The following is an 11,844-nucleotide window of genomic DNA, read 5'->3' as shown; positions in this document are numbered from 1 at the left end:
AAACACCCGCTTTCGACCCGCCAGTGGCGTTTTCTCTCGCTATGGGGAGACATTCTATAACATTACATGTTGTCCAGGATAGACTAAAACTGCGAACCACTGAAGTCCCAGGTTAGACCTGGTCTTCAGCAACCCATGCATGTCGCAAGAACCGACACACGGGATAGGATGGACAGACTCACTCACACGTCATCGTACCCCAGTTGTGTATATTGGTATTCACGGTGTTGATCACTGTAATGTCTGATCTAGACTCCTCGATTATTTTCAGATCGCTGCCATATAGGTGGAATACTGCTGAGTGCGGCGTAAAACAACAAACACTCAATGATTACTGCAGTTGTAGGTGATTAGCAATGACCAAATAAGTAATGACGACAATACTATCACAAACACTTTTATTTCAATCTCAACAAGTAGTATACAAACTCAAACACCGTTGTGTCAAAGACGAAGACACTAATATACATACTTCGACTATTCCGAAGTTAGACAAAACTAAGAAAGATGATTAAAGATGAAACACCGGGACCACGTTTGTACTTCGAGACAACAGTAAATTCGAGAAACATCATATTTGGACACAACGGTGGTTGACTTTACTTGTACATCAATATGTACATAACGGGTTACCTTTACTCCCACTGCTACGAATGTATCAGGGACAAAATGTATGAACATACACTTAGAAATAAACTGTATAAATTATTTTTGGAAAATGTGAGTCATTGCAGTCATAATAAAGTACTTAGCACACGTCAGCATTAGAAATACGTCATCAGGGTGTCATGGAACTGTCATTTAGACAGTGTTGTATGGATATACGCCTGCAACTCTTCCGCTTATCTGCTCTTTCCCAAACGCTACAGCAAGCTGGGACGGTACGTGCCATATAAAACTCCAGCGATGAAGTTGTGCATGCACATTTAAACTTCGATTTGCGATAACCATTGTACTTATGCTTGAGTGTTGACGTCCTGCTCAGAAGATTAAACTTATGCGAGTCACGGGTAAGTATTTATCGTGCGAGTCACGAAGTCAGTTTCTAAAAACACATTGATATATCATGAAGTAATGCAGGCAACTATGCATAAATGGATTAACGTGCATGTGACATCACTATAAACACGAGGCACGATTCGAAAAGTAACATGTCATCAGATACGGTGGTAATGCCCTATTCTATCGATGCGTAGACGTGAGCGGTTATTGTGTTTGTTCATATACACATGAGACCTCTATCGTAAGAATAGAGGAAAACTTTGTGGTGTCTGGTCTTTGTGGTGTATTGTCCCATCTCGCGGTTATTGCCTAAACAAATTTATATTTTGGGAGCACTTTTTGACTGTCAATTTTCTATAGTTTTCTTTATTACGTGCACAGTTTGTGTACTCATGTCACATTTCTTTGCAAAGTATTTTCAATATACAAGATACTTTGTATGTTATTCATCTCCAAAATATTTCTAGGCATAGTCTCTGTCAAGTCTTATCAAGTCAAGACGATGGCCCTGATGATATCTAGATGTTCATTTATGGCACACATATTCTCTGTGTCCAGGTCAATGGACGTGATGGTTTTGCAAGTGAATTCGTGTCCGAACATCCTGTGTGTCCATGTCAACGACTCCTATAGTTTTAAATTAATTAACAATTCTAGAAATATTTTGTGTTTGTAGGTCAGTTGCGCGTTTGGTAGTTTATCTATCCATTAACTGCACATGTATTATGTGTTAAAGGGATTATATCTCACGTGTGTGTCAACGTCAACATTCCTGGGGGATTCCTTTAAGTATTCTTTGTGTATTTGACAATAGTCCTTGCGGTATTTTATTCTTGGATGACTCCACACGTGTTCTTGCTGTATGTCATATCACATGGTTAATTTCCACTCTAGCATGCATCCTCACTTTCATGAACTACCAGACCGTCAGATGTCACCCTTCAGGATCGGCTTGGTGGGCGTTCCTGGCTGCCATTTTGTCTCTACAAATAAAATCGAACTAATTTAATACTAATATTTAAATTACTTTTACAACTGATTTTTGTGCATTTTGTAGTAACATCGTGTTTTGAGTATTTTGTTGTCAAATGAATAATAAATGTTACAACATTTGTTCTGATTAATAAAACACTAGTTATGTCGAATAAAGAATTAACGTTTACAACAATGATTAATGATGTCGATTGAATGATGACTGTTTATATCAATCCTTCGGTCTGTCTGCGGAGTACTTAAAGTTTACATCTGTGAAGATCAGGGTTCGAAGGGACGTCAGAAACGACTAAAGGGATCGGTTGATCAGATTGGCTGACTGACACATGTCATCGTATCCCAGATGCGTACATCCATCCTCATAGTGTTGATCACTTGTTTTCTGGTCCAGACATGATTATTTGTAGGCAGCCGCCATACAGCTGTAATACTGCTAAGAGCGGGGAGAAAAAACAACCAAACTAAACTAAAATGTTCAGAAATATCACTTAAGTATGTTTGAATTCAAAGGAGTTACTTTACAAATTTGTGTTGATGGCGTCATCGGTAACGGATCACGTTTAATGCTTTTACCTGCATCGCACAAATAAACCAAGCAGACAAAGGAGTAGAATGATTCCCACGAACGCAGAAGTCACAAGAATGTCATCTACAACAATAAATAAAACACATGCGTAGATTTACATAATCTAAAGGGCAGCAGAAAGTGTTCATGCATATGTTTGCTGGTGGTTGACAAGTCTCCAGGAAAAAGGGCTTTTTCCGCTGGTATGTACTGATCGTAATAATGTTTTCAAATTACGTTTGCCTTATGACAACGGCTGTTTCAATCATAGTAACATTTTGTTTTCAGTCACCGTTCTCAATACATTTTGTTTTTGCTCGACTGTCTAAATAAATAAAAATCACTACGTCTTCTTGACTGTAAATGCCTAATCTCCTAGACAATACAATACTTTGATATTGTAATGTATCTCTATGATTGTTGTCGATAATAAATATTAATCATATCAAGACATCTATATATATGAACATGTAAAACATCGTTTACCTAGATATCGGTCGAGGAAAGACGTAGCTTGTGTAGTTGTGACGTTGACAGGGATTGTGGATGAGACGAGAGGAGCTTCCGTGGTGTTGCCACCTGGAGAAAGAGCAGATTGTCTTGGAGCAGATGATGTATTTGTGACCGTTATCCTGCTTGTTGTGTTTGGTGTTTTTAAGCTGGTAACATCTGCTGATACGGTCGTGGCATTGCCTGTATTTGCTGAAATTGATGAAGTGGTTGACGATGTGTTGGTTGGGGGCAAAACAGGTGCCTCAGTGTTGGATGAACCAGATGAATTTGTAGGAGAGGAGACTGTCGATGTGGAGGTATTGTCTGGTGGCTTGCTTGTACTCGTCGATACTGAAGCATTTGTCACAGCTGTGTTAGTAGTGGTAGGAAGAGAAGATGTGATCGGCATGTCAGTATTATTCGCCGCGGATGAAGACGTGGTCGTTTTTTCAGTACTGTTTGAAACGGGTGAAGACGTTGTGGGGTTTTCAGTAGTGGTGGGCACGGGTGAAGACGTGGTGGGTTTTTCAGTACTGTTTGAAACGGGTGAAGACGTTGTGGGTTTTTCAGTAGTGGTGGGCACGGGTGAAGACGTGGTGGGTTTTTCAGTACTGTCTGACACGGGTGAAGACGTGGTGGGTTTTTCAGTAGTGGTGGGCACGGGTGAAGACGTGGTGGGTTTTTCAGTACTGTTTGAAACGGGTGAAGACGTTGTGGGTTTTTCAGTAGTGGTGGGCACGGGTGAAGACGTGGTGGGTTTTTCAGTACTGTCTGACACGGGTGAAGACGTGATGGGTTTTTCAGTACTGTTTGACACGGGTGAAGAAGTGATGGGATTTTCAGTACTGTTCGACACAGCTGAAGAAGTGGTGGGAATGGCAGTAGTGATCACCTCAGATGAAGACGTGGTTGGCGAATCTGAACTATTTGGCACTGACGAAGATGTGGTTGGTGAATCAGTATTTGTTGAAACCGAAGATGTAGATGTAGTGATAGGTGCATTAGTCGTTGGTTGTGACGTTGACGGCGGGTCTGTCGGGGGAGGAACGGTGGTAGTAGTCGTGACCTTGTCCAAAGTGTCACTTATGTCTTGGACCAGACATGTCAGTTTCATTTGTCCATCTGAAAGAAACGAACATGTAACAAAAATTAGATATCAATATCCAATGCTCTTCTTTCCAAACGGAACACGCTTTAGTGAGTGAGTCTAGTTGTAGACCATGGATATGTTTCACACAATCATTGTACCCATGTGGGCGAATCGAAACAGGGGCTCCATCACTGTTTGAAGTGCTGGGTACCCACACCTCGCTGGAAACCATTTGCATGAAGAGACATTAAACGTCAGCACAGAGAAATACCCTGTCCTGCCTATCCGATAAATGCCTATAGACAAAAGAAATCGAATGGACAGAAAATCATGTTAGACAATATTCACTAAATTAAGATTGCAAGTGCAGGGATTATGATGAATGGGCAGAAAACACGTTTCGCTAGTGACAAGAAGGCGTGATGAACAGCTGGGAGAGTTCGGTGGATATGCAACTTCGATATTATGAATATGAACAATGTTTCGTAGTAGCTACTAACGTCGTTATCAAGCAAGTGCATGCGGTTTTAGTAGTTCATATTAGTAATAGAGAAGTTGTATAGACATGTACTTAGAACTCCCTCTTTGTGCGCTTTGGAAATAGATTGGCAATTAATCCAATATGAAAACGAAACAAAGGCATTTTGCAAAACACACTAATGTAGTGATTGTCAAGACAAACACGGTTGCGTATCGTCAGTGTATGAAAACACAGACCGGAACAGTTATTATGGCTGTGATCCAGACTGGGCTGCTATAATGAAGCAACTCTGTTATCCACATAACGTGCAATGAGCATAAATAACTCATGGAGGTATTGACATCTGAGAACATATTTCTTGCAGCTGTGCCATAGCTCATTGTGTGGTATTGTGCTCCCATTAGAGAGATCGATGCTCTTACAATCAATCACTACTTTGCTGGCCTAGTCCCACATTGCAATAGAATACTTCAGTATGTTACACGCTTCGACCATCTGAGTTCTTTCATGTAAATACCATCAAACCGAGAGTGGGCCTACTCCCACCTGTTCTGGAGATATCGATATGACCTAACAATACAATCCTGCACGTTGTGAATATCAGAGCATCAAACTTCACGACGATCTGCCAATATACTTGTTTGATAAAACACCACGTGGACCTGTCAACAAACTTATTCTAAGAAACATAACAAGGACCTGTCAATATACTTCTTTTATCAATCCTCATGAGTAACTGCCTACATGCTGGTTCTATAACACACCACGAGGACCTGTCAACATACTTCTTATATCAAACCTCACGAGGGCCAGTCCACATACTTGTCCTACAAATCATCACGAGGACATGCCAACGCATATCTATTTCAAACCTCAGGAGCACCTGTCAACACTCTCCTTATACCAAAGGATCTGTCTCAACTCCTCTTTATGTCAATCCTCATGAAGATCAGAGAACACATCTGTCACATGAAACTACACCAGGACTTGTCGACACACTCTCATGTCAAGCTTCTCCAACCGATATGTTACTGTATCAATCCAGGTTTTGTACCCAACCACTTCTTGTCCTATTGTAAATATTCCATACCAACTGGAGCAAAACTTACATGCGACACCTGTTGTATTATGGTATGAATCCAATATATAACCTGTTCCACCACCCTGCAGCGTGGATATAATATTTCTGCTTATACTCAGACCCGGCTTATGTTTTTATTTTTGAAACATTGCTGCGTTTGACTCCATATTAGCCGTATATCCAAGTGACAGTTACAAAGTCACAAATATCCCTTTCAGACGGTAAAAGGTGGCTGACTTGTCACTATCAGCATATCTGTTTCTCAGTATTCAGCCAGCATGTATTTTGAATGTTGTATGTACCGAGTACCGTTGGGTCTGTCATAGGGCCTAGCCGTTCTGGTATGGATACGTGCTACATGGTGTAGGCGTTATTGAGCATGCATAGAATGCATAGTCCACCTACCTACTGCTCTGTTGTAGTGACCATTTCCTTGTGGATGTTACATATTACTTTTTTAGTAATGTGTTTCTGTGATAGTGTCCAACCTCCATGTGGTCAATACGCACATGAAGGTTGTCCCTGTTTACCACAGTGTCCAGACTGGACGGAGTGAGTGAGTTTAGTGTAACGCCGCACTCAGCCTATTTGGCGGCGGTCTGTAAATAATCGAGTCTGGACCAGACAATCCATTGATCAGAAGCACGAGCATCAATGTGTGCAGTTGGGAACCGATGACATGTGTGAACCAAGTCAGCAAGCCCGACAACCCGATCCCGTTAGTCGCCTCTTATGACAAGCATGGGTTACTGAAAGCCTATTCTACCCCGGACCTTCACGTGTTCCAGACTGGACGGAGAATAAATACACGTACACACATGACGTATATATTGCTGCTATTTATATACTATATTCCAACCCAAACGTAGGTAGTAGTCCACAAAACTTTTCCTTTTTGTATAATATGTCATATATAAATGGAGGCAATGTGTGGGCACATACAATTGCTGTTGCGTCTACAGTTCAGTAGGGAGATACATACATGAGGGTACATTACATACATTTTAGGTACATGAAGTGCAGCTGTTGATTCTGCAATAGTGTCATACCCAGACGTAGGCTATAGTTTAGTTGTGCAATATATTTAAATGAACAATATGTAGGTGCATACAACACTTACACTATTTCTCCAATGGTGTCATACCTACATATAGGACTGAGTTCAGTTTATGTAGGCACATAAGAATTAATTGTTGTTGTGTCTTCTGCTTATTAGTGATATGTCTACCGTGAGCAATGTGTGGGTAAATACAGTATCAATTCCTTTTGTGTCTACATTTTAGTGGCGTTATATCTAGCTGCAGGCAATGTGTGAGCACATAAAATATGAACTGATGTTGTGTTTGCTGTCTTATAGTGTCATACTTCAATACTGGGGGCAATATGTGGGTTCATACAGAACTGCTATTGTGTCTACAGTCTAGCTACATGTAGGCAACAAAGGATTAGTCTGGTTGTTCCCATTATAATGCCAAACATACATCCGTATCTATAGTACTCATCCCTGTTGTGTCTAACAAGCATGTCAGCTGTGACTAAACATCGTGTTATTTCAAGACGAACGCACACATTAACTCCTTTTGATAGTGACCCACACCAATGTGACCATTCTCTCATTGGTAGGAGTTCCGCCCGTACCCCCCCCCCCCCCCACACACACACCCTAATCAAAAGCCAAAATTACAAACTGACAATCATATCTGACCCTATATATACATTAACCTAGAACAGGTATATATATATGTGTGTGTAAATGCAAGATTGCATGTTTCAATATTCCATTAATTTTGTGTGTTAACATTGTTTAAAGTTTAAAGGTCACATGCAACCAAAAAATCAAACATAATTAAAACACATTTATCACTTATTCATGACATATAATATACATTGCTGCTTTCAAAAAAAACCAAATAAACAAAATTATAAGCGTGCAATCGCGAATCAAAAGTGCAATATTTTGTACTTGGGCTTACTTCCCCCGAAACGAAGCCCTCGGGAGACCGAACCCAGTCATAGCGGGTGGATATGCACGCAAGTGTAACGGCGGCTTCCGATTGGCTGTTTCATTTGCTGATATGCTGAGGGTTCATTGTGTATACGGACAGATGATCTGTTTGATGGGAATTTTAGAAGTATAGCCAATCACAAGAAAGTAAGATTCTTTATGGATAACTTCTTTTTGTGTACTTGATGCGTCGTTTCAGTATGGATTCATATGCTGTTGTCAAACAGAATCATATACACTAAAAGAAGTCGTTATCCATGAAAAATGTATATAGAGATGTTGGGTTTGGAAAATACATGTTCTCTGAATTTGCGCTCGATCCAATCAAAAATCATCTCAGTAGAGATGGTAAACTACTGCGTGGCTGGAATCTGTCATTCGTCCAAGTACAAAGCAGGACTTGAAACTGACAAGAGTTTGCACCAGTTTCCGTCAGTCATCCGAAAAAAATGAATGTAGTTTGTTTGCAACCCACAGACACAAAAACGTCATGTGTATCACACGTGCCTAATTACATAATGTGGCAGAAACGGGACTCGGGTGCACGAGTCATAAATCAACTTATTTTCTTTATGTCGTATTGTCTGATAGGTGTTAAGTTCAAATTGCACGTAGTCAATGATTGAAGCTGTGTATTGCATGTTGTCTTTAGCAGACAGGCAGACAGACATATAGGTGTGAATAAACCAGACACTGAGCTTTCTCTGTAACAGAGACTGCTTACCACAATCAACAAGTTTTTTTACGTAACGAGTAGATTATTTACTTGTTTGTGTACACAACCAAGATTAGACTACTGCTCACGACCTCAGACGCTGGGCATGCATACTTTTTCAAGCACCGCGAACCTATTCACTGCGCATGCGTTATGGACGCAGCGCAGCACAGCTGTTGAAACCAGTCCCCCCCCCCCCCCCCCCGGGGGAATTTAGTGAAACGTTTGAACTTCATTTTCGCGGGCTTTTTTTCATCGCGTTTTTTTCAACTTTATAGGTTGAAGTGGCATTTTTTATGATTTGTTTCGGTAAGTGCATACCGAAAGGTATCAGAATCTGCAAAGTTGTTTTTTACGTTGCATGTGACCTTTAAACTTCATCTTAAACTCAAGTTTACTTAAACTTCACATTCAAACATCTTAACTCGTTGGTCTAATGGTTATGGCTGTGGATTTGTAATCCTAAACTTACAGGTTCAAACCCCACTTGCACCAGCCAAGACTTTTCTAACTAATTTAGCTAATATTCATAATGTATTTAAATCAGCCTCGTTTCCAGCACTTGTTTATCACATGACATTCCTAAGGTAGCACATGGTCTAAAAAAGCATGCACTTCAGTCTGTGCCTGACCACCATGCGGGAAAGTTGCTCACCTCACTGTCTGCTAATTACAGCATGCTAAGGAACAAATGTAAGTTACTTCGAACTCACATCACTTCTACCTTTATTCCTGTATTAGTTGTAGTAATAATGATTTATATATACTTACTGGTAAACAAGTTTTGATAAGTTTAATGAAATGCTGTTCAAATGTGTATTCAATCAAATGTCTTTGTACAATTTCAATACACAGAATAAAGTTTGTTAATGCCTAAAGTAAACATGTTTGAAGTGCACTGAGCAAACATTATGGAATTGTTTTTTGCTTACATTGTAGTTTTTTTAACCTCATCAGAGCTGTACAGATCTTTTCATGCCCCTGAGTCGTGAAACGTCTACCCCGATGTAGTATGCAAGCATTCATCTGTCAGTCAACGTCACAGAAGTGTTTTCATGGATACAATACAGCTGAATATTGTAACTAAAGATGAAAATAATAAACTCTGATGCGAGTGTCGAATATGTTGTTCTTGCATCTACAATATATACATAAAAACAATCAGTGAACGTATTTAAGTATCGTGGGAGTATGAGATAATTGGGCCTAAACCTACCTCCACCAGACTGCTGTAGATGGACACACGATGCAACAGTTTCGTCCTTCACCTGTCTGACGAGAGTGATATACACACCAGGTCCAGGCTGCAGGGATGCAGACGCGGGCACAGGTGGCTGTCCATCACAGCTGAGCAGGAACCCAACTGATGTAGAATACAACACAGCCTGACAGTTTGTAGGAACAGCCTCGGCTGAAATGGTAAAGTTTATAGCTCCATTCACCGCCTGGAGCATGCACGTGCAGGAGCCGGTGAAACCGTCTGAATGCATTCCGTCCAAGTACAGCGAGGGTGCCTGTTTGACGTCAGACTGGCACATAGTCACAACTACAACGAGACGACAGATACTAAGGATTAAAGCAGCTGAGCGTTTACACTATATACTCCTAGAAACAAATAAGGAAACATATGAAAGTGCAAGTGTTCACTTATTTATTTTCAGAATTTCACTCACAGTGCAATTCATACCTTGTGAAGGAACCTGGAAAAAAATAAAAGAACACTTGTATTTTCTTATGTTCCCCTATGTGTTTCCATGAGTATATGTGAATTATGTTCTGTGTGGTACAGCTAGAACAGATACTTTAGTTCTCTTATCTAAATGTAAAAATATATCACATATCCCATGATGTTTAAGATGAGTAATTTGTACCTGGGGTTTCCAGCCTGATGTAGGTTCAACCACCGATATACCGCTTGAAGACAAATCAGTTTATATCGTGAATTCTACCCGGTTTTGTATCTACTGAGTACCAATCGATCTGCGTTGCGTACCCAATCCGATTACCTGTGCACTACCTTACTGATTTTCCGTATGAAATTACCTCAGCATTGTGCACTCAATCCTATGTCGTGTGTCCACACTTCCCTACAGTATGCATGAAGTGCATTTTCCGAGTTACTGCTCCATTTCCCCTGTACTGGGTACCAAATCAGATCTCTTGTGTACCCACTTCCCAACACCATGCATAGTGTGCACTTTCCACGCTACTGCACCATTCTTCAGTACCCACTTCCGAACACTATCTCTCGTTCGCGGTGTCACACCAATGCTGCTCCATTGTGTATCGTACCCAATCACTACCCAGTGAACCTGATTCACTCAATGCCCAGAACAGAATGTGTATTTAGCCCTGTTTCTACCGTACTCAGCCGGATGCATACAAAATACAGTGTCTCATGTAAATGGAGATTGAGTTGTAAATAAATTGTCTAAAACGCCCGTTAATGCTACTGAACAATTAGTTTAGATATTACACACACGCAAGCATAAATACATACCATTTGCATTCGCTGGGCAGGTGACGCCTTGTAAAAATAAGAGAAAGAACATTTTATTATATGTAATAATGTTCTAATGTATTAATATATATGACGATAAATGAGACAAAGTGCTTATAAACATGCAGCTCGAATCAAACGAATTGACATGAAAGATCAAAATGCAGAGGAGTTCAGACCCAGTTACTCTACGTTATACCGTCGAATATAATTATGTGCATGGTTGCAATCTCGAATCCATGAACTCTGATGGGAGAATGACCTCTTTTGTGCAGATTTGTTTGCATATGGGATTGCTTTACACTGAAACACTGAAATGTTTCTGCAAATTGCCTGAAACAATATACACGCTATACAGGATTCTCATGTGAACAACCTCGCCTTACCATGAGTGAGGTGTGGCATCATGCTCAACAGTATCCAGTATAGTCCCAGGTTCCATATTGTCTCGGTAAGTACCATTTTCCTTCAGCATGATAGTCCAAGAGAATTCTTCGTCTAGAAGCATCATCCACGGAGTTAAGACAATGCTTATACCATGGTGAACCTTTGTTTCATACCAGCCGGTACGGATGTAAACCTGTGGCTGTTGGTAACCTAACCATGCCCTGATACTGTCGTATCCACAAGCTGATCTTTACTGTTAACATTCACTATCGATTCCGGTAACACTTGCCCATTGAAACACGATGATACATTAACCTATTGTTGTATTCGCGAACGTCTGTTGCACGCCCATGAGGTTGATCAACCTATAAATTTTAACGTTGCAATTATAATATGGAGACAGTATATTCAACTTACGCATACGCATGTCCTTCGTTAAACTTGTGTTTGGTTTGGGGACAGATATACACATCTATCTATAAAGATTAATAATACGGACAACTAGATTTTAGTCCGTGGTTACAGTGTTCAAA

General features: G+C 40.4%; 1 protein-coding gene across 1 annotated transcript; it reads right to left on the bottom strand.

Annotated features, from left to right (window-relative positions):
* Positions 1 to 381: 381 nt before the first annotated feature.
* LOC137287461 (uncharacterized) lies at positions 382 to 11,386 on the bottom strand. The gene is made up of 7 exons (XM_067819770.1): positions 11,311 to 11,386; positions 10,925 to 10,951; positions 9,641 to 9,970; positions 3,490 to 4,174; positions 3,047 to 3,387; positions 2,569 to 2,644; positions 382 to 1,985 (listed from the first exon to the last, which is right to left on the bottom strand). The coding sequence occupies exons 1-7, from the start codon at positions 11,384 to 11,386 to the stop codon at positions 1,937 to 1,939; spliced, it is 1,584 nt and encodes a 527-aa protein (XP_067675871.1). The 3' UTR covers positions 382 to 1,936.
* Between the last annotated feature and the right edge of the window lie 458 nt (positions 11,387 to 11,844).

The sequence above is a fragment of the Haliotis asinina genome, chromosome 6 (assembly GCF_037392515.1).
Source record: "Haliotis asinina isolate JCU_RB_2024 chromosome 6, JCU_Hal_asi_v2, whole genome shotgun sequence".
NCBI classification, from domain to species: Eukaryota; Metazoa; Mollusca; class Gastropoda; order Lepetellida; family Haliotidae; genus Haliotis; species Haliotis asinina.
This window is presented reverse-complemented; position numbering and strand designations above follow the sequence as displayed.

What these genes read in the sequence shown, in the direction of transcription:
- LOC137287461 (XM_067819770.1), bottom strand. Translation starts at nt 11,386, where the DNA reads ATGGTACTTACCGAGACAATATGGAACCTGGGACTATACTGGATACTG. An exon ending in GATGCCACACCTCACTCATG is followed by an intron (nt 10,952 to 11,310) that starts GTAAGGCGAGGT and finishes TATTTTTACAAG; the next exon opens with GCGTCACCTGCCCAGCGAAT. An exon ending in TCTACAGCAGTCTGGTGGAG is followed by an intron (nt 4,175 to 9,640) that starts GTAGGTTTAGGC and finishes CGTTTCTTTCAG; the next exon opens with ATGGACAAATGAAACTGACA.